This window comes from Typopeltis vanoorti, chromosome 25, assembly GCF_054136105.1.
Source record: "Typopeltis vanoorti isolate ZY-2024b chromosome 25, IOZ_Tvanoo_1.0, whole genome shotgun sequence".
NCBI lineage: Eukaryota > Metazoa > Arthropoda > Arachnida > Uropygi > Thelyphonidae > Typopeltis > Typopeltis vanoorti.
Window position 1 is genome coordinate 48408224 of NC_143573.1, and position 27328 is coordinate 48435551.

At 37.0% G+C, this 27328-nt stretch overlaps 1 protein-coding gene across 3 annotated transcripts in view; it reads right to left on the minus strand.

Moving 5' to 3' along the window:
• The window catches only part of LOC150092726 (nucleobindin-2-like), a 159362-nt gene that overhangs the window by 17413 nt on the left and 114621 nt on the right, over window positions 1-27328 (minus strand). For all 3 annotated transcript variants that reach the window (XM_090414463.1, XM_090414462.1, XM_090414461.1), the window contains exon 10: window positions 9071-9160. In XM_090414463.1, the coding sequence (XP_090270589.1) occupies window positions 9071-9160 (90 nt within the window). The remainder of the gene's footprint in view (window positions 1-9070; window positions 9161-27328) is intronic.

The window sequence follows — 27328 nt, forward strand, 5'->3', positions numbered from 1 at the left end:
AACAAAGTTCCTAGTTAACTTGCATATACATGGAACAAACTGCTTTAAAATTCCAATCATTCTCTTATTTCATTAATCATTTCATTTCTTCCTCCATCAGAAGGTGGAGGAAGAAAAACAAACAAACTGCAACCCAGCATTTTTTTTAAAAAAAAAAAGACAACCCCTTCCTCATCTTTAAAAAAAACTCGAGGAGCTATGAAGTTATCCAAAAAAGGCTTCAACATCCATGTTGTACTTGGAATTGAAACTCTAGCCTTTTCAGCGAACGAAGAATAGTAGTTTTTATCAACTTAGCTGGTCAACATATTGAGAAATGATTTTACATAATGTGAACATCTATTCTATAATGTTTGTGCTTTCTCCTAATGCCCAAAGTAAGTTACATGAAACAACATAATATCAAGTAGGTCATACTGTCTATATACAGATCACAGCAGTACACATGGTAATAATTACTTAACAAATTAAAGATCAGCATAAAACAGGTACAGAAATTAGTTATAAAAAAAAACAAGTGTAAAAAGGAGTACAAAAAAAAGTATAAAGCAGTAATATATTTCCCAAATCTGCTATTTTATCTGAGTTGGTTTTATCTGCTATTTTATCTGCATATAAAATAGCAGATAAAACTAACCAGGTATTAACAGACTATATAAAAAATTACATTTTATAAATAAAAATAATACAATATGCACATATTGTACGTACAATATGATCTTTATAGCGATAAATACTGATGTTCTCTAAAAACTTAAAAATGAAAGACACACTTGATGAATCCAATAAAATCTGCTTGAGTGTATACAGATATAAGAAGAATTATGAGCATGACTAACATAGTAACTTGGTATAGCGTGTAAACTTTGATTACACTTGGTATAAAGGATTAAACAAGAATATAACTTATTGTCACATATAATTTACTTTGGAAACCAAGTGAAAATCTTCCTACAACTTTTAAAAAAAATTTATTTTTTAATGTAGCTACCACCAAGAGTTATTCGCAAACTTATTGTACAGTAGATGGGCTAAGGACTTTTTCCATATTATTATCGGTTATATCTTTTTTTCAGTATGGAAATCTTACTCTAGAGACCAAACATGGAACTTTTTCATACTATTTTCAAGTCTCCAGTAAGTGGGGTGGTAGTCTCACACCAAGCAATCAAATTCATCTTCCAACTAAAGGCAATCACAAACATCCATGCCCACATAGGATTCAAACCTGTAGCCTGCTGGTTGGAGAGCTGATATGCCAACCACTTGGACAACCAGGCAACATCTGTGATCCAGGGCCATATTTTAATAAGCTGAAACAACTTTTTGGGAAATATATTACTTCTATATTAATTCAACTTTGGTATATTCCTGGGTCTGGCTTCCACTGCAGAGATCTCACTAAAGGTCAAACCAGTCTGGATAGTGACTCTTCCCGTAATGCACAGCAATATGCATGACCAAAAGGAAGTGTGCTTTGCATTATACGATACTAAGGCAATTGATGTGAGGTCATCAGCCTCTGTATACAGATAGTCTAATTGTGAAGATACTTTACACACCAACTTTGTTTGCTTACTCTTGGATAAAGGATTAAACAAGAACAGAATTTCTTGTCTAGTATAATTTACTTTAGAAATTGTATATGAGAAAAATACGACTTCTGCATTAATTCAACCTTGGTATCTTCCTGGGATTGGCTTCCACTGATCAGTAATGATGAGTTCAATAATGACTCCTTCGATCACTCCAAGGAGTCATTACAAGATCACTCAGTTTTCGGAGAAGTACCCCTGCACTATAACAGAGCCTCAATAAAGGTTGGATAATGTATGGATAATGAGGGATTAAATAAGAATATAATTTCTCGGCAAGTATAATTTACATTATTTCCATTAAATTTTCAATAATACTTACTTCCTATCAACAATTTTTTCAAGATAAATTTGTAAGGACTCCAATACTGTCATATTTTGGTCTTCCAAGGCACTTCTAATTACAATCTTCAGGGAAATATCTTCAAAGGGTGTGCAAGATACTAAGATAGTGCTACATCATTAAATTTACACAATCACTAGATTCCTATCAACAATTTTCTCCCAAATTTATCTACCATATGCCAGAACTTGACCTGATATCAAAAGTGGAGCTATTCAACTCAGCTCTTTTCTTTATGCAGGTATTATACTTTTGAATAAATCCAGAACAACTTTTTGGGAGGCATTAATTAAATTCAATAATTGATTTAAAAGACAAAAACTAGGAAAATAAGTAAGAACATGGAAATCATCAGCTCAACTACACTATTTGGAAAGAAGTCAATAGACTCCATAGTGAAAGGAACAATCATGGTACTCACCTTAATAAGATGTAGGACCTCCTGTCAAGGGAATGACTGCAGCAATCCTAAGGGACATACTTTTCACAAGCATGCAATAGTAATCAATGCAAATTTTGGAACCATTCTTCCTGTAAGCATGTATATTCATTAGGGTTGACATCATGGATCTGTGGAGACCAGGCAAGTGTGGTGACATTCATGTCCACAAACCATGAAGTTACAGCAGGAGCCTTATGGTTAGTTCTGTAGAAACACATAAAGTAGGAAGCATTACATTGTCCAGAATGTTCAGATACTTCTCAGAGTTCAATGTTTGTGGCACCACAAACAAAGGTCTGAACCAAACCAGGAAAAACAGGACAATACCATCAACACCGTCACCTCTGAATTTCATAATTGGGGTTATGCATTTTGATATGAGACATTCACTTGGCATCTGCCACACCTGTCCATCTGCTCAGCAAAGGCTGTAGCGTAATTTGTTGATCCATAATGCAACTTTTCAGCACTTGTACTTGACTTCCTGCAATGCTAACAATAATGTTAGCATTCAAGAGTTTGAGTAGTGTATTCAAGCATGAGTAGAGCTAATCGAAGATAAATGGTATGATCACTTAACAGAATGAGAGGTTAGTTGAACAGGTGGTATTCAATGCCAGGAAAAATGCCCAGAGGAAGACTTCCGGTGGATGGATGCAGTTAGAAGCACGTTAGAAGACCAAAATATAAGAACTAACAATATTAGAGGCCTAAGGTCTTATTTAAAATTTTGTTAAGAAATAAGACATTTGTGTGGTAGAAAATTGTTGACGGGAAGTTAGAATAATGTAAACTTAATTTTATTAGTATGTTAATATCCTGTTCAGCTCTTGTTACACACATGCATGCACACGTGTGTATTTTTCTAAGTGACTCCTCTCATGATAGATTACAAAACTATAGTACATTAGTACTGTGGGTGGCTGATGATTTGCTTTCTGTTTTTATTAATTTGATATATTTTTGGAATTTTCTAATATAATCTGGGAACCCTGCTCTAGAGGCCCAACACAGAACTTTTTCAAACCACTTCTGGCATTCAATAATAAAACAGTGGTTTCATATCAGTGAAATTCAACTCCCACCTAAAGAAATCACAAACATCAGTGCCAAGGGCAGGATAGAGCCCACAGCCTGTTGGTTGAAGCGTGGAGATTCTATCCACTTGGCCAAAGAAAGCTGGGATGGTTGGCTGAGCAGAAATATACCAAGAAATGATGATGTTGATGTTTTTTTTTCTATGGTACTCTTTACCCCCTTCTAAGTAGCATCCAAAACATTTAGCAATTTATATTTATGTGCCATATTCTTTGCAAAATCTTTTTATGACTTTTATTTAACTACCTTTGTACATAATATTTCTACAATTTTCTTTATATTCACTGAAAACTGGGAAATTTTCTATATGATTTTTTTCATTTAATGGACTGTTTCTTTAAATTCTTGAGTACAATCCACTATGGAGATTCTTATTTATTTTATTTTATTTTTCGTTGCAGACAGTTTGTCATGCTTAACAACCTGAATTCAGTTAATGTTTTCTTCAAGCACTTGCACACCTCTGGTAACCAAGTTGAATCATTTACCACCCTCCAAGAAAAATATCTAGTCCTAACCACACTCTCACATAATTTACACAGGTGACCCATGGTTCTCTCTTTTGCTGCCATATACTGAAAAAAATATGCAGTGTTAATCCAATACAACTCTTTTAATTATGTCTATTCTCACAGAATCATAACTTTTCTGTCCCTGTTTGTCAGTGGTGGGGAAGTTATGATTCTATGAGAATAGACTGAAGATCCACAGATCAGATCCTCTCAACTACTTCTTTCCCATGGAATCTAGATGTGCATGCAGTAGTATAGATGTGTCCTTATAAAGAGGAACAATAACTTCCCAATCCCTTCTTGTGTGTTTTTCAACAAGTACAGTACAGGTGGCATTCAATGCCAGGAAAAATGCCCAGAGGAAGACTTCCGGTGGATGGATGCAGTTAGAAGACCAAAATATACAGACTGATCTGATGCGATGTTTTAGCTATCTCTGCAACATGACCTCAACTTCCTGGCCTCATTATTTTTCTCCAGTTCAGTTCCATGCATATAGTACACAGCCTGTGATATCTTCTTCCCAAAGTGCATCACCTTACACTTGGCCATGTTAAACTGGTAGCCATTTACCTTTGTCCATACTACCAGTCTATTTAAGTCATTCTTCAGGATCACTATATCACCTTCATTTACTATCATTCTAACCAGTTTTCAATCATCAATAAACTGAATATTTCCCACTGAATCATTTCCTATATCATTGATATACAAGTTTAACAACAGACGACCAAGTAATGAGACCTGTGATACATCACTAATCACCTGCCTCCTCCTGTACTCAAAATTCCTTTATAAACCACTGTTATCTGCCAATCAGCCACCCTTGAATCCAAGTTACCAGATTCATATCCATTCCCATCTGCTCCAATTTATGTAATAGAGTTCTATGCAGAATCCTGTCAAATGCCTTTGCAAAGTCCAGCAGTCATTGAGTAGCCATTTTCTTTATTTAATCCATTGCCACTTTATTATGAAAAGCAAACAAATTACTAAGGCAAGACCTACCCTACACATTCCCATCCACCCAGTCCCAAATTCTTTTACCAATTTCTCTCATACTTTAACCACCACTACTGAGATACTGATTGGACTATAATTTGCTATTTTTGTCTTGGAGCCTCCATTATGCAATGGGACTAATTTGTCCTATTTCCACTCCAATGGCACCATCCCACTACTGAGACTTAAATTAAACAACTTGGTTAGAGGAACTGATAATTCCTTTGCACATTCTCATAATACACAGACCAATATGCCACCAAATTCCATGGCTGTGTCCGTACTGAGGTTCTGCAATATTTTAAGCATTTCCATTTCGTCAACCTCTATTCTCCTACCAGTCAATGTCACATTTGGCATTGCAACATCACCACCTAGATGGTGCATCCATGCAAAATGCTCACTGAGTAATTCAACTATTTGTTTTTTTTGTGTTATCTCTCACCATCAGCACTTAAGTCATCCTTCCATAGTCAATTTACTTGCCACATAGCAAAAGAACTCTTTAGGATTTCTTTTGGCTTCATCAGCTATCTATCTCTCATTAGCTTTGGCCTTCCTTACCATACATGTAACCCTTCTTGCCAGTGCCTTGTACTGCTCATAGGCATGCCATTCACCTTTTCCTTTATACCTTCTACACAACTTTTTTTTTTTTTTTTTTTTTTGCTGCAACTCCTGCTTAATGATGCTATTCATCCATCTAACTCCTATCGAATTTATCCTTTTGACTTGAGTATACAGTCTGATATTGCTTTTCAAATACCTCTTTGATTTCCTCCCACATCACCAACATCTATCCATTCCATATTTTTATGCCATGGCACTGCTAAAAGTCGACCCCTCAACTTTGTCGTAATCACCTGCTTTGTAATTGCACATATATCCCTCTTAACAGAAAATTCTGCATGTCTGGTAATCCTCCAAGTCTACATGATCGCTTTCCCAAAGAAATCCTCCTCCTCTTCTCTTTTTGAAGATACTCCACACAACTACAATCTTCACCCCATTCCTCCTACCCAATCTATGCACCGATTCATGATCATAGATCTCCATCTCAGCTTATCACTATCATACCACAGTAATAGACTCACAACTTTTGCTTTCTATTTTTTTTTTTTTTTTTTTTTTGCTTGTACTAAGAACTCTTTCATATCTTCTCCCATACCACACATTATCTGCTAGATCATTTGCATAAGCCAAAATAAACACCATCTTCATTCTCTACATCCTTACAACATCACTAAAAATTAATCTTGGCTCCAGGAAGCACATTCCTCACACTCTCCTCAAGCACTTCTCTAATCAATGAATTACCATACAAAATTTTGATCCTACCAGCTTCCAGGAGTTTCTCTAACCATTCAATCTCACTTTCAGAGCAACTCATGAAATACATTTTCGAAGTTTATATTGCAATGTGCTCTTAACAAGGTAGTGGTCAGATTCTATCTCTGCACCTCTGTATATCCCAGTGTTCTGCACAGAATTTCCCCATTTACTATTAATTAGAGCATAATCATGTTCTTGTGGATACTAACAGCTGAGATCCAAGTGTGCATATAAATTATACCTACTAATGAAATGCACCATGAGAAGGTGAGGACTTATGGATCAGAAGTTGCAGTCAGTTTTCACATTATTAACTGGTTGCACTCTCACATTTATCTACCAACAATTCTGTCTGAGATGAATAGGTGAAAAATGAAAACTTAAGCCATATTTTTGACAAGCTTATTTGCTAAACCATAGTTTTATTTTATTTTATTTTTTATAATACACAAACTGCTTATATTAGCATTATTATTAGTACATGGGCTTCTCCATGAAGTCAGAGGAGTCATCATGGGAGGCAATCAATAACTGTTATTCACACAATACTTATTATCTCTCCTTAAACTTATTCATTGCAACAGCATTAACAATCAATTCTGGAAATACATTTCAAAAACAGTTCAGTACCAATGTAATATACAGTAATCTTTTTATCCAAAACTGCATAACTTTCCCCTGGCACATTAAACTGATAACCATTTTCCATTGCTCACACTCCAACTTATTTTAATCATCCTACAGGATCTCTTATATCATCTTTATTAGCTACTAACCTCTCCAGTTTTGCACAATCAACAAACAACCGGATACTCCCCTTCAAATCATTCTCTCTCTCTCTATACATATATATGTAAAATACAAATTACATAGCAGTGGCAAGATAGAGACCGAGGCATTCTGCTAGTCACCCTCATTCTTCTGGATTCTACTCCAACACATGCTACTCTCTGGTGCTTGTCTGCAAGCTTCTCCATTCATGCCATCAACTTCATATCCATTCATATTTGCTCCAACTCATATGATAGTTTTCTGTGTGGTATTCTTCAATTGCCTTTGCAAAGTCTGTGAGTGTCATGACATAGCCATTTCCATCAACAACCACATTATGATACTCCATAGGAGATCATAGGGCGATTGCTATGTGAAAAGTAGGTCCATCTTCCATGGAATATCATATTTCTATCTACCCATTTCTGAATTCTGCCTTTAACCAACTTTTCCAATACTCTTACCATCACTCCTGAAATACTAATTAGTTCATAATTTGCTAGTTTTGTCTTGGAACCTTCCTTCAGTAATGAAACTATCTGGTCTTCTTTCCACTGCCTTGGAACCTTGCCAAAGCCAACACTTAAATTCCATCTTGCCATGTGCTCTGTCCTCTCCCCAATTTGTGTCCCGATAATCATTGCTCGGCCTGCACTTATTGTGCTTATCTGCTCATGAATCCACTTCTTTCTGTTCACCCTTTCCCACATTATAGTAGCTGTTAACAATATATTATGTCCTATTAGCCTCCATCTCATGCCATATAGCCCTTCCAACGAACTATCTCCCTCAGTTCTGAAGTCCTTAAATTCTACTTGCATTTCTTTGGCTATCATCAGTACTGCCTCTCATTCTATCTTATTCTCTCTATCCCCCATAAAAATATAATGCCCACTATATTCTATGCCTTCAGTGATATCAAACAAATCACACTGGTGCTGATAATTTTTGGCCAAGTCAAGCTGGCTAATGCCAAAAATTCTCTCCCGTATTTCTGATGTTCCTAGTATTTGTACATTCATTTTGACATCCATTTGGGCCCAGAATTATCCTTGCATAATGTAATTACCAAACCAGAAACTTACAAAATTCACTTGGGACTACTACATGATCATTTCTGTATGCACCCTCATTTATCGTAAGGGTGGCTGAGTACATGCTTCACCACATCCTCAACACCTCTAGTTTCCCCAATTTTGCACTTCCAACCTCTCACTGAGCAAACTTTCTTTGAACACCTAACTCCAAAACCATTCAAATGCAATTGATAAGGCATATACAAGTCTTTTTGGCTACAAAATTCATCTCTAACATCTAAAAACTGCACAACATTCTTCCTGCATAATCTTCTTATTGACTAATTTATAATCATAGAGCCTTTCAATTCATTCCTATTATGCCAAGAATCATCATACAACCATCTTCTCTCTCTCTCTTGCTTGTTTATTCCTTCTTTCTTGCTTTTCACACTCTTTCCACTCACTTTCTTTTTGTTTCCCTCCTGCTATGTCATATATTGTACATTTCTCAAGTTGCTCAAGGTCACATTTTTCCTGTAAATGATTCTGTATAAGTGTGCTATTGATCTCATCACTGCCACCTTATCATTCACATTACTTTCCTCCCACTTCTTTCATTCACTATCACCCACTCCTTTAACTGGGTTCTCTACAACCTTTCACTTTTGAACTTTTCATCGTTAGCAAATTTCACATTTCTGGCATAAATTCAAAAACATTTCTGACCCTCTTCCTCTCATACAATAATACATTTGCCCTTGATAATTAGTACAATGAGCACACATTGCATGAAATCCCTCATGTTAAAATCTTGAACAATATCTGGCAAGCACTGTTCCTGTTCATAATAGTGAAATATAAAACACTGTTTATACAATATAATATATATAACTGTTTTCATATTAAGTAAGGTGCTCAACTTAAATAATAGTGAATCTTAAGAAATGAATGCTTACTTTCCAGCCATCATCTTGTTCAAAATTTTGTTGTTGTGTCATTTCTAAAAATTCCTCTTCACTAATTAGACCATCTCTGTCTTTATCTGTCTAAAAAAAAAGCAGGCAAATTGGACTGCAGGAATGGTAATAAATTATGTTTATATTTTTGAAATACAAGCACTCTGATTACCAATTACAAAAGAATGAGCATTCATATAATAAAGTATAATTTAAAACTATAAATTTAAATACATTAATGAAGTATCTGAAAAACCCCTTATGTTACTTTTTGGGACAAATTGAAATTAATATAAATTCAGCTACTCTATATCAATGATAATCATTGTATCAAATTATTACTACAACACATGTCACAGGATTGTTCTCAGCAGAAAAGCACACTAAAACATCCTTATTTGTTTCGATTCTTCACAAGAATCGAAACAAATAAGGATGTTTCGATTCTTGTGAGCACTCATTCAGAATTTCAGAAGATAGTGTTTTTTAAAGTGCTAATAATACTACTGCAAACAGATTAGAAGTGTATAGTTTATAAAACTTACTAATTAAAGTGCAAAGCTCAATATGACAAGTTTGACAACTGCAAGAGTACACATACTGATACAGAAACAAATCAAAACATTGTTGATTATTAATTAATGTATTAATTATTATTATTATTATACGGGCATCTCTATGAAGTCTGAAGACTCATCACAGGAGACTCAAACTATCCACACAATCTATCATACTGCTCTTTGAACTCATTAACAGAAAAAACACTCACAACTGACTCTGGCAACCCATTCCACTCACTCACAACTCTCCAAGCTAAAAATCTAGTCCTCACACATCTACTAACCACATTTTCATTAAACTTCCAGGGATGACCCTGTTCTGGCCTTTCTAGTCACGTGTCGAAACATTTCCCTTGCATCAATCCTATAAAAGATATGAATGTTTCCCATAACTTCTGCAATCCATACCAACTTTTCAAAGAAAGTTGGTACGAGAAGCAAGTGCTAATATGCATTCTGTCATATTAGCACTTGCTTCTGAATCTTCTCCACTGCTTCTCATTCCCAAGAAACCCAAGAGACCAGATCTGAGCACAATAATCTAGGTGTGGATGTATCAAGGCCTTATAAAGAAGAATAGCAACTTCCTTATTTCTGCTTGTTAATGTGTTCTTCAGTAGCCAAGAAATCTTACAGGCTATCTTAGCAACCTTAGTAATATGTCTTCTAAACTAACTCTCTGTATATCACCACCCTTAAATCTCTAGCTTCATCTATTTCCTGGAGTCCAGTTTAAAGTTCCATCAATGTGGTACACAGCTTGTAATCTATTTAACCCAAAATGCATAAACACTTCTCCATATTAAACTGATGCCCATTATCTTTTGTAATATAATGGAAATTCATTAACATAACTTAAAAGTTTTTCATATTATTAGAGACTGCCAATATGGATTTCATCAGAATTCTGTATGGATTCTCTAGTTCATACCTATGAGCATGGAGCTTAAGGACAGCTACTCAAGAAATCTTCATTACAGTGAATATTATTACCATTACCAAATCAGCAAGCTAGTATAAATAATTTATTTAAAAGTGAAGTTAAAGTTTAGTTGCCAATCAGTTTCCAAGTTCAGAGTTAGCAGTAACATTATAGGTTGTAAGTTGCAATGTAGTAAGTGTAATCTAAGTATAATAAAGGTACCTGTGGCATAACTATAACTAATAAATTACACGATAACCACCTTAATTAACTTTAATGAAATAAAAGCACAGATATTTTGTACTGAAATTAACAGTACAAAATTCAAATTCAATTCAAAGGAATGGAATACAAAGTACATAACAGTCGGTGGATTACCAATTAAAAAATGTTGCCACGTGCTAGAAATTACTATTAATAAAGATTATTATTAAAATTATTCTTAAAAACAAATTTTTGATGATTACATAAGAATCTCCCAAACTTTTGGGGGAGAGAGAGAATCGTTTTGATTTAGATTTGGCCGATGTAAAAGGGCTTCGCAACTTTTCAAAGAAAGTTGGTATGCATTCTTCTTTTCTAGGACAGTTTCTTTAACTACTTGTGTCTACCATTGTGTTTTTTTTAAATTTCTATACCTGCAGACAACTTCATCACATACCTCCTAGCAGACATTTTATTAAAGTTTGTCACTGAGACACCGAGGTTTGGTTGTTGTTTTCAAATTGTTTCTTTTTTCTTGAATGTTTGTATAGTTGAGTATACAATTTATCTGTAAAAGTCAATCACTTTAATTCTTTATAAAACTTCTTTACGTATTGTTCTTTTCATTCTGATATTCATTTTTATTCAACTTAAAAGTAAGTGTTGATCACCTCCAATTTCAAAGCCTATGTATACTCTTGTATACTAAACCAGCATGAAGACATCACTATCAACAACATCAATGAGGATTTTGTAAAAATATTTATATTTTTATATGAATTTCTTTAATTTTGATATGTACTTATTTATCTTATTTAACTTATTTCACAAAACTTACCTTAATCTACTTAACAGGTGTAACTCCAAGTTCTAATCTCTCGTTGCTTGAAATAGACTATTACCTATAATCCTTTCAGCATATCAATTTAATTCCCCCCCCCTCAAGGTTGTGACTATGCTAATTCACATGTTCGTATTTCAGAATTTAGGAACTGCCTCTGGCTGGAGCCAATTCCTTTGTCTAAAATGGCTGGCTTTTTCTCGCATTGATCTCCGAAAATTGATTTGTATTTATGACTGCGCCATCAGAGATCACATAGAGGAATTGTATATCTTTCCAATACATGTAAACAAAATCGCCCAGCACAAAATGGAAATATCTCTAATATTTATCTCTAAGTCAAGCAACGTTTAAATCTACTATTCATCAGTCATGGCTACTTTACTCTTAAGGTCGCACAAGTTCTGTCTTTTTATGAGACAGAACTTGTCTCATAAAAAAATTTCAATATTTTTATGAGACCAATGTGCATTGGTCAGGCAGAATCAGGCAAGTTATTTGACAAACAAAACAATTTATTCATGCTTAATTAAAGTACAAAAAAAAAGAAAGTAACACTTCTTCTTCTGCAGCTTCTCCCACTTAAGTGGTGGGGTCACTGTTTGTAATGAGTCTCCTCCACACCTTCCTGTCTTGGGCTGTCACCACATCCAAGTTCTTCATCTTCAAGTCCTCTTCTACCAGCTCCCTCCATCTCTTCTTTGGCCGCCCACGCTTTTGCCTTCCTTGCACATCCATCTGCATGACCCTTCTTCCCACATATTCGTCCTCCCTTCTCATCACATGAGCAAACCATCTCCACCTTGCCTCCTGTATTTTTGCTCCTAAGTTCGTAACTTTCATGTTCCTCTGACATAGTCATTTTTCAGACGATCCTTTCTGGTCACACCGCACATCCACCTAAGCATTCTCACCTCTGCTACTTCCATCCTGCTGATATTATTTTTCCTCAGGGCCACAGTTTCTATAGCATACGTCATAGCTGGCCTCACTACTGTCCTATAGATTTTGTCTTTCAGATTGATCGGCACCCTCTTATCGCATAACACTCCAGCCATCTACCTCCAGTTCCTCCAACCCGCTTGTATCCTGCATCCCACTTCCTTCTCAGCTCCTCCATCTTCTTCCACTGTTGAACCTAAGTATCTAGGGTCTCTCACCTTCCTGATGACATTTCCTTCCAGTTCCAGATCTGTCTCCTGGCTGCCGCCGCCCACTGCGCAAAACATATACTCTGTCTGACTTCTGCTCAGTCTCATACCTCTCTCTTCCAGTACTTTTCTCCATCTTTCCAGTTTAATTCCTGCTTCTTCTCTTGAATCTACACACAGCAAGATGTCATCTGCATACATTGTCCAAGGCGCAATCTTCTCTCACCTCCTCTGTTACCACTTCCATCACAATATTAAACAGAAACGGACTTAATGCTGACCCTTGATGCAAGCCAACTGTTACTTGAAAACTTTCTGTCTGTCCCAAACAGGTCCGAACACTTGTCTTCACATTTCTGTACATTTCCCGCACCAACCTGACATATTTCTCTGGCACCTTCTTCTCCCTCAGACACCTCCAGACTTCTTGCCTTGGCACTCTATCGTATGCTTTCTTCAGATCAATAAATACCAGATGTAGCTCCCTTTGTTTCTCTCAATATTTTTCCATCATCTGTCATAACCCAAAGATAGCATCTGTTGTTGATCTACCACGCATGAAGCCAAATTGTTCCTTTGCAATCTCCACCTCCTTCCTCAATCTACCATCAAGAACCCTTTCTAGGATCTTCATTGTGTGGGACATCAACTTTATTCCTCTGTAATTTTTACAGTCTTGTGCATCCCCTTTACCCTTGTAGATGGGAACAAGAGTACTCTCCCTCCATTCCTCGGGTATATTTTCCTGTTGGCAAAATTATTCATGCTTAATTAAAGTACAAAAAAAAGAAAGTAACACTACACATACTAAATTAATTCAACTCAAATGATATGGAAATAATTATTATTATTATTATTATTATTTTGGGCAACTCCAGGAGTCCTTAGACTCATCAAGGGAGGCCCTGCACATCATGTCCACACAACTATGCGATTACATTCTCACAGTATCTATCATACCTTGCCTTGAACTCGTTCACCGTCATAGCACCCACAACAGACTCCGGCAGCTTATTCCACTCATTTACCACTCTAAAAGTAAAGAACCCAGCTCTAACACCCCTGCTAACCACACTCTTGCCCAGCTTCCATAGGTGTCCCCTAGTTCTCCCACCACCAGTCCTGATCTCAAAAATATCCTCTGAATTAATCCTATAGAATCCCTTTAGCAATTTGAATGTCTCAATCATATCTCCCCTTTTCCACCTATCAACTAGTTTCTGCAACCCACAAATCTTCAACCTGTTCTCATATGGTTCATTCCATAGACCTGTTATCATCTTAATCATAATATAAAATTTGCATGTCTGGATCTCAACTTGGATATTTAAACAACTCTCTCTTAAGCTTAATGACTAATGCATTAAATACGCTCACATATAATTCAGATACGGGAGGACTTGTACACACTTTACATTAATTTAACTCAGACTATAATCATTATTAGGCTTAACTAAAACTTTCACATACTATTCCTTCTTCAATACATAACGATATCTAATTCCTTCTAACCCTACAAACAACTTCACAATTATTTTTAACAAAACGGCTTTCTGTCTTTACTACTGTTCTTTATGCTAACAAACTAAAAAAATTCAGCAATCCTTACTATAAATTTCACATCTAGGAAAGTCTTAAACAAAAGTCTTACTTGCTAATTTGTCATCCAGTTCATTACACAAGATCCTAGAGATCGTTGACACCTTCTTCTACATTCCGGTAAATTTCACAAACGGGCACTTTTTATGATATCAATGATACTTCACATGCAGAGATCGCCAAGGAATTTAGCGGTGGGAACTCTAGGGTATACCGTTGCTGCTATTACAAAACTTTTATCATTGTTCGGCATCGGCTGGTGGGATGTGGATCCCCGTCCTTGGAACGGCAGGATACATCTGGAAACTCCTTGCAGCGAGAGCAGGAACAGAAAACTGGAACAGCAAGCCTCGCATCTTTTCCCTCGATTATTCCCCCTTTTATTCTGCTCTCCCGACCTTGGAACTCTCACAGATTTAATTGCCCAGATTTTCTTGAGACGGTCTTCTCAGTTACCCAGCGGTCGCTGAGTCAAGTCGGGAAACCGCGTACTGCTGAAATTCGTGAGTTGCGATAGCCTCAGGTCTTACATATTATTCCCGTCTGAGTTAATTCTTTGTCTGTACGATTTTTTTTTACAATTTATTCTAACATTTTTTTTTCAGGTTTATTTACAGCAAAATTAAGTATTAATCATTTTGTCAAAATGATTAATACTTAATTTTCAGTAAAACCCCTGAAGTTATGAGGGAAGGTGGGACCAACAAAAAACGCGTAAGTCGAATTCAGGTAACTCGGGGTATAATTTTGCATGTAATTTATATATACAAACATACAATTGGGACCAAAGGTTTATAAAACACCTATATTTTTTAAGAAATATAATCATAATTGTAGTTTCTCGTACATAAAAAAAAGAAAGTTATTTCGATGTCGATGGTTTCATAAAATCCAATAGATTCGTCTGACGGCATAATGTCTTTTTCTTGTCACGCAAAATTTCTTCGTAGCAAGCTAATGATTTTTTTATTCCTTGCCTTGTGGATACAATTCATTCCTCGTTAGAATCTATGTCCTCCAAAATCTGTAAACCTTTCTTTTATGATTGTTCTTACTGTGGATTCCTGTAGATTGAACGTCTTTGCTAGCTCACAAATTTTCATTCCGCCTTCAAAATCCTTAATAATGTTGAGTTTTGTTTCCAAAGTCAATGTTTTTCTTTTCTTGCTAGCAGTAGAAGAATTGGACTTGCTTCTTTTGAATGACATTATTATTTTTTATGTAATAATATTTTTATCAAGAACATAACATTAAACAATTGCAAGGTTTGTAGACTATAAAAATCGTGTATGAATGGAGACCGCACGAAACACGTCAGTGCTTGTTCACAGCATGTGCCACACTGGCGAATGCGGCCAGCACCTGAAAGATGCGACTAGTGGTGAGACGTGAAGCGGGATGGGAATACGTACATATAAGAAACCGCGTAACTCCGGGTATGACTGTATATTAAATTAATTTTATTTCTCAAGTAAAATCAATATAGAAGAAATTTTTATTCTTCTATATAAAAAGACAGAACCTGTGTGACGTTAAGAGTAAAGCAGCCACACGACTGACGAATAGTAGATTTAAAAGTTGCTTGACTTAGAGATATTTCTGCATTGTGCTGGGCTCTTTCTCGCAAAGATATTTCAAGATATATCTTTGCGAGTTGTATATCTTGCGTAGAGGAATTGTGTATCTTTTCAAGATATACAATTCCTCTACGCAATGTCTGATGGCGCAGTCATAAATACAAATAAATTTTCAGAGATCATTGTGAGAAAAAGCCAGCTATCTAGACAAAGGAATTGGCTCCAGCCAGAGGCAATTCCTAAAATTCTAAAATACGTACACGTGAAATAGCATAAGTCACAACCTTGAGGGAGAGAGAGAGAGAGAGGGGGGGGGGTGGGAATTAAATTGTTAGACAATTAAATTGGAAGGGATTAAAAGGTAATAGTAATAGCAACAAGAATACAACAACAACTCAGAGTTATGACTGTTAAGTTAAGTGAGTTGAGTTAAATAAGTAAATAAGAGACAAATAAAGGATAAATATTGAATACATATCAAAATCAAAAAAATATAAATTAAAATAACAATATAATTTTACAATTTTTTTATTTCTTGTGTCTTCTCCACATGTGCACATCTTTCATCATCATCAAATTCCTGACATATACCCTTGGGGGGGGGTGCAGGATCTTATAATAGTACTACATGCTTCCTATCAACAATTTTCCTCCAGATTTGTCTGTTATTTATCATAATGCCAATAATATCAGATCTTATATTTCTGTATTCTAAGGCACTTTTTACTGTATGAATCCACCTATATCTTGGTCTTCCTCTGGGTCCTTTTCTTGCCATCCTGGAAGGAACACTTGTTTAGCTAGTCTTTTCCTCTCCCATTCTGTTTAAGTGATCATATCTCTGATATTAGCTCTACTAACGTAGTTCTTTCCTAATATTCCCATTTTTAATATGATACTGCCATTGATGCCAGCTGTTCAGTTCCCCAATCATTCTCAGGACTCTTATATTTGCAGTCTCCAGTCTTTGATCAAGGGTTTTATTTCTAACCCAGTTCCCAGATCTATCAGTTAAAATTGGTTTGAACACCATCTTGTAGACAGCTAGTTTAGTGTTTTGACTAATCTCTCTCTCTCATTCCATATAAATTTATTCAGTTGACTTCCTACTATACCAGGTTTGCTAATTCCTATCTATTTCCAAAAAACGTTTCGATTATGCCTAATCGAAACGTCTTACTACTTCCATAGGCTCTCCATTCAAAATGCAGTTGATGTTTTCAATGTTTTTGCCTATTTTCATTGTCTTTCTAATGCTGATGTTCATACCAAATTTATAACAGCAATTTATTTAGGAGTATAACATCATTTGCATAAAGTAAAGAGCTGAGATTAATATATCCAATTTTGATATCAGGTTTAATACTCCTTCATAATGTGATACGTATAAATGATGAATAATAGCTGTTGAGGTGGCTGAGGAAGGAGTCCAATGTGCCAGCCATGCCGCCCCCCCCTCACCAATTTTTATATGGAAGATTTTAAAAAATGAGCCATAGACTCAGCCCCTCTCAAACCTTCTATCTGGCTAAGATATGTAGATGATGTGTTCTCTATTTGGCCTCATGGCCCAAACACATTAGACTCCTTCCTCAGCCACCTCAACAGCCTACATCCAAGAATCCAGATTATGATGGAAAAGGAAAAGAACAAGTGTTTACCCTTCCTAGACGGCTTAGCTAATGCCTTCCTAATGATACACTTTCCTTCACTGTATATAGAAACGCACACAGGCAGATACATTCACAAACTCTCCCACCACCCAATAACAATAAGGCATTATTAAAACTCTAACCAAGAGAGCCTACAATCTTTGTTCCAGTGGAACCGCCCTTACAACTGAGCTTGACCACATACACAACATTTTCCTCTCCAATGCACCATGAGAAAGTGAGGACTGGACATCAGGTCAGAAGCCCAGATCACTAGTCCACATTCCCCAAAAGGACATGTGGAGGTCTCCTACCAGTTCTCTTGCCTTGACCCTTAAGCATCCCTCCACATCCTGAGTAGAAACCCAGCAGCTACTTAGCCCTGCTCCCTTTCTCCAAATGTTCCCAAAACATTTCTACATGGTGTCCCAAAATTCACGCAAGAAGTCATTTTGATAGAAAACACAGGTTTTTAATTAAAAATTCTAATTTCTTATTGATTCATAAAGTATACAGTATAGGGTTATGCATGGAATAGCATATTGGGTAAATGGCCTCCACGGCTTTGCTGGCACATACGCACTCTTTTGTCGAAAATTTTCCATGACCGCGTTGCATAAATGTGGCTGAATTTTGTTGATACAGTGCTCAATTTCTTCTTCAAGACATGGGTGATCGTGAGCTTGTTGGCATAAACCTTAGACTTCAAAAAATCCCAAAGAAAAAAGTCCAACAGCGTTAAGTCACATGATCTGGGCGGCCAATTCTGATCACCAAAACGGGAAATTACATGACCAGGAAATGACTCATGCAGTAATTGAATTGTTTCTTGGCTGTATGGCATGTGGCACCGTCTTGTTGAAACCACATGTCGTCCATATCTTGCAATTTAGGCACAAAAAACTGGATTATCATGTCGCGATAGTGAGCACCATTAACTGTTATTGCCTTACCAGCCATATTTTCGAAGAAGAATGGACCGATGATGCCTTCAGCCCAAAATCCTGCAATTATAGACTGAAAAAACAGAACTGTTTTTTCAGTCTAATAATTCTGAAATTCGTCCCTCTGTCAAGGCCTTCTGAACTATGCAGAGCAGTGCAGCCACTGTAACTTTTATACCTCCATACTTGAGCATTTCTGATTGAATATCAGAAATGTCATCTACTCTAGCTGCCTTTACACATTTCAGGTTTTTGATGGCTTTTTCTACTTCAAGTATGAACATGTATTCCTTATTGCATGTCTGTTGAGTGTTTTTTTTTACCACTGTGTAGTCACTGATTGTTTCATTTAACAATTTTTTGAAGTAATTACTCCATACATCAAGGATATTTTTTTTCTCCAGTTTTTGTCACCTTTATCATTTCTAATTCCTTTTACAGCACTCTTTCCTCCATTTCTGAGCTTTTTCAACAATCTCCAGAATATCTTGCCACCTTCTTGATATTTATTTTCCATGTTCTTACCAAAGTCTTCTCTCTTGACTTTTGTTTAGCCAGTTTCACAGTATTTAGCTTGCTCACATTTGTCTCTGTATTCTCTAAGAACACGAGTTGACTTACTTGCGAGGAAATTTTGATATGCTTTCTTCCTTTCCTTCAGTGTCTCTTTAGCTTCCTGTGTCTGCCATGGAGTTCTGATTTTTCTATCCTTGTAGATAAGCTCACTACAATATTTGGTGGTGATTTGGTTTTCAGATATGTCTATAACCCAGCCACTGGGGAGGGCTGGCATCAGGAAGGGCATCTGGCCATAAAAAAAACCATGCCAAAACCAAGGATGAAATGTTGAATAACAGAGAAAGGATCACGGCTAGGGCGTACCCCGTAAGCGACACGCAGTTCTGTCACCCAAGGACTGTGAGAAGTGGGATAGGGCTACTGAACCAAGGATGGGTTCGGCTAAAGAAGCAAGTCCAACAGAAAGAGAGTGTGTGTAAAGTAAGAATCGGGTAGCTGAATGTGGGTACAATGAATGAGAAGAGTAGGGGGATAGTGGACAAGATGAGAAGAAGGAAGCTGAAGATCTTGTGCGTGCAGGAGATAAGGTGGAAGGGCAATAAAGCAAAGGAGCTGGCAGAGGGATATAAACTGTTTTATAGCAGTCCGAATGAGAAGGGAAGAAACGGAGTTGGAATTATCATCAATAAGGAGCTGAAGGGTGGGGTCTGCGAGGTGTGCCGGAAGAATGATCGGATTATGAGCGTTAAGCTTGAGATGCGAGGAAGTGTGGCTACTATAGTGTGTGGCTATGCCCCACAAGTAGGTTGTGATGAGGAGGAGAAAGAGACATTCTGGAGAGAACTTGACCAAGTAGTAATGGGAATCCCTGATGGTGAGAGAGTGATCGTCGGAGCAGATCTGAATGGGCATGTAGGAAGGCGACGAAGCGGTGAAGAAAGGGTACGTAGGGGTTGGAGCAGTGGTGAAAGAAATGAAGAAGGTAAAAGAATCATAGAATATGCTGTGGCCTTTGATCTGGCTATAGCTAACATGTGGTTCAAGAAGAGAGTTGGGCATCTGATAACCTATAAGAGCGGGGATAGAATGAGTCAGATTGACTATATTATGTGCCGTAGGAAACATCTGAAGGGGGTGAAAAACTGTAAAGTGATTAATGGAGAAAGTGTAGTGGCACAGCACAGGTTGGTTGTGGTAGACTGTGATATAAAAGGGGAAAAGAAGAATAGATGGAAGTGGCAGATACAGAGGAGAATAAGTGGTGGAAATTGGAAGAGGAAGGCCCAAGGAATAAGTTTAAAGAAAAGGTATTGAAAGAAATGAAGTTACCAGAGGATGTGGAAGAATGGTGGGACGTTAATAGTCAGAATATTAGAAAAATTGGAGAAGAGGTGCTTGGTATAACATCAGGAAAGGGACCGCCTGAGGATAAGGAGGCATGGTGGTGGAATGAGGAGGTGCAGTTGGAGATCAAGGAAAAGAAAGAAGCAAAGAAAAAATGGGACATGACTGGAACTAGAGCCAACAAGGAGGTATATAGATTAGCGAAGAAAAATGCAAAGAGAGCTGTGGCAAGGGCAAAAGCGAGGGCAGTTGATGAGGATTATGAAAAACTGGAGAGAAACGGTGGTGAAGCTCAGTTGTTGAGAATAGCAAAAGCCAGAGATAAGGCCTCGAAAGACATAACATCAGTCAAGCAGATAAAGGATGCCTCAGGAGTAGTATTACAAAAGGAGGACAAAATCAGAGGAAGATGGAAAGAATATTTCCTTAAACTACTAAATGAGGAGAATCCGAGAGAGAGAGGTGTGAGGATGGAGAGGCAAACGAGAGACCGGTGCAAGACATAAGTAGAGAGGAAGTGGATTGGGTACTGAGAAAAATGAAGAATGGAAAGGCTGTGGGGGCAGACCAGATACCTGGGGAAGTGTGGAAAAGTTTGGGCAGCGAGGGTGTGGATATGTTATGGGATCTGATAAGGAAAATAGTCCAACAGGAAAAGATACCATAGGAGTGGAGGAAAAGTATTCTCGTCCTAATCTACAAAGGAAGAGGAGATGTTCAAGACTGTGGCAACTATAGAGGGATCAAGCTGATGTCACACACATTGAAGATATGGGAAAGAGTAATTGAAGGGAGGATATGGCAGGAAATGAAAATTGGTGAGGAGCAGTTTGAATTTATGCCAGGAAGAGGGACAACAGATGCGATATTTGCGCTAAGGCGATTGATAGAGAAATATAGAGAGATGCAAGTGGAGCTGCTGCACACGGTGTTTATAGACCTGGAAAAGGCATACAACAGAGTGGCCAGACAGGAGGTATGGAGGTGTATGAGAAAGAAAGGGGATGTCGGAGAAGTACGTGAGGTTGGTGAAGGAGATATAAGAGGGAACAGAAACTCAGGTCAGGTCTAGTGTCGGCATGACAGGGTTCCCCATTGTCATAGGGCTACACCAAGGGTCAGTTCTTAGCCCCTACCTCTTTGACCTGGTCATGGATGTATGAGTGGAGGATGTCAAGAAGGAGGCACCATGAAGCATGCTGTTTGCCGACGACATTGTTCTCTATGCGAATCATCCCAAGAGAAGCTTGAAAATACCCTGGAAGAGTGGAGAAAGGTATTGGAGGAGAGAGGCATGAAAATTAACCGGGAGAAGACTGAATATGTCAACAGGGAGTGACGAGGATATGATCATACGACTTCAAGGTGAAAGGCTAATTTCAGGGAAGAAATTCAAGTACCTTGGTTCGGTCGTCGAGAGGACTGGTGACCTGGATGAGGAAATACAGCACCGAATAACATGTGGCTGGATGAACTGGAGGAAGATGAGCGGGGTCCTGTGCGACAAGAGAGTGAGTTGGAAGAGGAAAGGAAAGCTGTATAAGATGGTGGTGAGGCCGGCGATGCTTCATGGTGCAGAGACGTGGCCTATAACAAAGGCACAGGAGAGGAAGAAGGAGGTAGTTGCAATGGATGAGTGGTGTGACAAAGAAGGACAGGATAAGGAATGACTACATCAGAGGGACGGTTAAGGTGGGACCAATTGGCAAGAAGATACAAGAAAGTAGGCTGAGGTGGTTCGGACATGTAGAGAGGAGGGGTGAGGAGTATGTTGGTAAACGGAGTAGAAGGAGGAAAAGAGGCAGGCCTAAGTTCAGGTGGAGGGATAAAGTGACAGAGGATCTTAGGGAGAAAGGATGGAGGTTTTTTTTTTTTTTACATTGGCTGGTCATCTGTTTATTTCAAAAAAAAAAAAAAAAAAAAAAAAAAAAAAAAAAAAAAAAAAAAACTTTCTACCCCCAATCTTAAGTTCCTCTTTCCTTATTTTTTTTCAGGCTGTCTTGCTTAAACCCAAATCTTTTAATTCTCTCTCTCTCTACATTTCCCCACCATAAGAGAAGGCGTTTTTTTTTTTTTCCCCCCTGTATGGTAGGTTGGAAATGGTTTTCATGATTCCATATTTTTGGCACAGATAGTTGTAGTGTAAATATATGCTTCTAACTGGTTTTCTGTAAACGGTGCATAATAATAATGATTACCATTTAGTTGCATGTTAATTCAAGTACCTCAAGATGGAACGCATTTGCATTTTCTCTCATTTTTCTAAGGTGTGATGTTTAGTCTTGGATATTAGCTACCTTAGGTATGCAATAAATATATCTATATGTCCATTCAGTGATGAATGTAAATGAACCTTTAACTTTTATTAGAAACATATACCATTTTGTGACAATATAACAAAGTATATTATTTAAACCTTGTGCAGAAGAAAGTGAGTTTACGGCATGCTTGCGTCTTAACATAAATACAGCTTGGAAGGTTTCATTAGATAAGCTTCACTGAATAAGATGCATATTGAGTGCCTATAAAATTGGGAAACAGTCAGCAAAAAATTATTTTTTATATTATTAAAATAATAATAATAACAAAGGACTGAAAAAAAAAATTGAACTTTTATCATCATCATCAAATTCCTGACATTTACCCTGAAGGGGTGTACAGGATATGATAGTAGTACATGAAAAATTTACATCATTACTAACTTCCTAAGTACAATTTTTTGCAAAATCAATCTGATCCCTGTCAAAGCTACAACATTGTCAGATCTTATAATTCTATCTTCTAAGGGACTTTTTACCGTATCAATCCACCTATATCTTGGTATTCCTCTGGGCTGTTTTTCCTACCAACCTGGCAGAGAACACTTGTTTTGCTAATCTTTCCTCACCCATTCTGTTTAAGTGAGCATACCACCTGAGATTAGCTCTGCTAACTCATTCCTGAATGCTGACAATGTCAAGCATCCAGGAATGCGTTAGCCTCTTTTTTAATATGATATTGCCATTGATGCCAACTGTTCACGCCTCTAATCTTTCTCAGGACTCTCATATCTGCGGTCTCTAATCTTTGGTCAAGTGTTTTACTTCTGAACCAACTCTCAGATCCATAAGTTAAAACTGGTTTGAACACTGTCTTGTATACAGCTAATTTAGTGTTCCGACTAATTTCTCTCTTATTCTATATGAATTTATTCAACTGACTTCCCACCATACAATCTTTGCTGCTGTTGTCTATTTCTATATTTAATTTACCATCTTCGCTAAAAATCGGGCCTAAGTAGCTGAAATGTTTTACTTGTTCCACAGGTTCTCCATTCACAACACAGTTGACATTTTCAATGATTCTGCCTATTTTCATTGTCTTTGTCTTTTTATTGCTGATCTTCATACCATATCTATCACAACAGCTATTCAATTTAGTCAGGAAATCTTGCAGACTTGTACTGGATTTATTTAGAAGTGCAGTAGACTCTTGCCTATCCGGCCTAATGTGGTGGAAGGGCAGGTCGGATAACACAAAAGCCGGATAGGCCAGAGTTCTAGGCCTACCTTTTCACATAAATGTGAAAAGGTAGGCCTAAGATGAAAGAGCCAAAACTTACAGGTTTCAGTTTTTGAAAAAGTCCTTGATAGATGACTGCTTTACCCTTTTAGCCCTCTTCCGCAATGCAATGTCCCTCCACTTACACAAGCAGATGATATCAGCTAGAGTCCCTTCCTCCTGCTGACTAATGTACTGCAGCGCTGCCTCAATCGTCTTGAACCTTTCCGAATGTGGGATGAGATTTTTCCTGTCATCTAAGAATGCATCCTCCTCCTCTTCTTCTTCCCCCTGTGTCACCATTTCCACAATATCGTTGTCAGTTATTTCATCAACTTCGTCGTTTGACATCCATTCTGTAATGTCCTCTGCATTGACATCGTCACAGCTCAGTACATTTTTGAGCAACGAAACAAGTTTATCGTGTTGAATTTTTTCTTGACAATTATTCATAAGACTATTACACTTTTTTTATAATCTTTGTCAAGTAGCTTTATTTTATCCTCCTACATGTTTCACCAATCTTTTTCTATTGGCATCTTCAGGGAATACAAACTAGTAAGCTAAAATGAAGGTTACAGACTAGGGTATAACTGATAATTCTAATTCATACAAAAATTGGTATTGTGCGTGACAATGTGCGTGTCTCGTTAACGTGATTTATTCGTTATGGCTCATTACGTAATTGTTATGACAGTTCATTTCTTTGATGTTTAATGATCTGATAAAAGTTTTCCAAATTTCTGGTAAAATTAGACCTTGATTCTTGTTTAGGTTTTCAGTTTTACAGGCGACTGTAGCTGCTTCTTTAAAGGTTCTTGAATGGTAGTTATCTTCTATGTATGGCATAAGGCTCTTATCTCACTCATTATGATGGTTAGTAGAGGCAAAGTGGCATGAAAGGCCTGAAATGTCTTGTCTGTTATTTCTGACATATCCTATGTGTTCTTTCTTTCTCGTTTCCAAGCTTCTAGAGGTCTGACCTACGTAAATACCACACGAGCAAGGTATATTATATACTCCAGAGTACATGTAGAATGGGTGAGGATCTTTCGATGATCTTAAAAATTTCCGAATAGTGTTGATTGGTTTGAATGCCACTCTGATCTTATGTGGTTTTAAAAGGTTAGCTAATTTTTTGGAAAGGTTGCTGACAAAAGGAATTGTAATTGTACTGATGTATTGGATGTCATCACGTTGTTGATGTGGTATATCAGTAAAGAGAATCTTGTTATAGAGTCTTTTTGGGTAACCATTTAAAGAAAGTTCTCTGGATACTCGTTTCAAAGCTTCTAGAGGTCTGACCTACGTAACTAATACCACATGAGCAAGTTATATTATATACTCTAGAGTACTTGTAGAATGGGTGAGGATATTTCGGTGATCTTAAAAATTTCCGAATAGTGTTGATTGGTTTGAATGCCACTCTGATCTTATGTGGTTTTAAAAGGTTAGCTAATTTTTTGGAAAGATTGCTGACAAAAGGAATTGTAATTGTACTGATGTATTGGATGTCATCACGTTGTTGATGTGGTATATCAGTAAAGAGAATCTTGTTATAGAGTCTTCTTGGGTAACCATTTAAAGAAAGTTCTGTGGATATTTTGGTTAATTCCGTTAGTAGGTCAACCTTGTCTGTCGTATACTGTATAGCTCTTTTCTTGAGACTATGGATAATGCTAAGTTTCTGAGCTATGTGATGAGCTGAGTTGAAATGGAGGTAACGTCCAGTATTTGTAGGTTTTCGGTATACAGATAGGTTGATACTATTATTGGATTGTTTCTTTATTAAAATGTCAAGGAATGGCAGTTTTTTATATACTCCAGAGTACTTGTAGAATGGGTGAGGATCTTTCGATGATCTTAAAAATTTCCGAATAGTGTTGATTGGTTTGAATGCCACTCTGATCTTATGTGGTTTTAAAAGGTTAGCTAATTTTTTGGAAAGGTTGCTGACAAAAGGAATTGTAATTGTAATGACCTTTCCAAAAAATGAATCCAGCTTGTTCCTCACCAAGCTTCTCTTCCACAGTCCTTCTTAACAGTTTCTCAAGTATACTGGCATAAATCTTACCAGGAACACTCGGTAGAGAAATATCTCTAATTCTCACAATCAGTTTTATTTCCCTTTTTACATATGGGTACTATGAGAGCTCTACTCCAATCATCTGGAATTCGTCCTTCTGTCCAGACCCTCTGAAACATGCAGTGTAGCCACTGTAAAACTTTTATATCTCAGTACTTGAGTATTTCTGGTCTAATGTCATCTACTTCAGCTGCCATTCCACATTTCAAACTTTTAATGGCTTTTTCTACTTCAAGTATGGATATGTATTCCTGATTGCATGCCTAGTCAGTGTTTTTATCACTGTGCTATCATCACTGCTAGTTTCATTTAGCAATTTTTCAAAGTAATTACTCCATACTCCAAGGATATCATTTTCTGCAGTTTTCATATCTCCTTTATCATCTCTAATTCCTTTTACAGCACTCTTTCCTCCATTTCTGAGCCTCTTCAACAACCACCAGAATATCTTGCTATTCTTGATATTTATTTTCTATTAGGAAAATATAAGGATAGAAAAATCAGAACTCCAAGGTGGACACAGGATAATAAATAGGCAGAGAAGGAAAAGAAGAAAGCATATGAAATGTTCCTGGCAAATAAATCCGCTTGTGCTCTTAGAGAATACAGAGACAAATGTAAGAAAACTAAACACTGTGTAAAACTAGATAAACGTGGGAGGACTTTGGCAAGAATATAGAAAATAAATATCAAAAAGGTGGCAAAATATTCTGGAGGTTGTTGAAGAAGCTTAGAAATGGAGGAAAGAGTGCTGTTAGTTAGAGATGATAAACTGACATGAAAACGGGAGGAAAAGATATCCTTGAAGTATGGAGTAATTACTTCGAAAAATTGCTAAATGAAACAAGCAATGATAGCACATTGGTAAAAAACACTCAACAGTCAGGAATACATATCCATACTTGAAGTAGAAAAAGCTATCAAAGGCTTGAAATATGGAAATTCAGCAGGAGTAGATCATATTCAACCAGAAATGCTGAAGTGTCGTGGTATAAAAGTCTTACAGTGGCTGCACTGCATAGTTCAAAATGCCTGAACAGAGGGACGAATTCCCGATGATTGGAGTAGAGCTCTCACAGTACCCATATATAAAAAGGGAAATAAAACTGAATGTGAGAATTACAGAAGTATTTCCCTACTGAGTGTTCCTGGTAAGGTTTATGCAAGTGTACTTGAGAAACGGTTGAGAAGAATTGTGGAAGAAAAGCTTGGTGAAGAACAAGTTGGATTCAGGCCAAATAGAGGCTGTCAGGATCAGATCTTCACTTTATGACAAATAGTTGAAAAATAATGGGAATATAACAAAGATCTGTATTTAA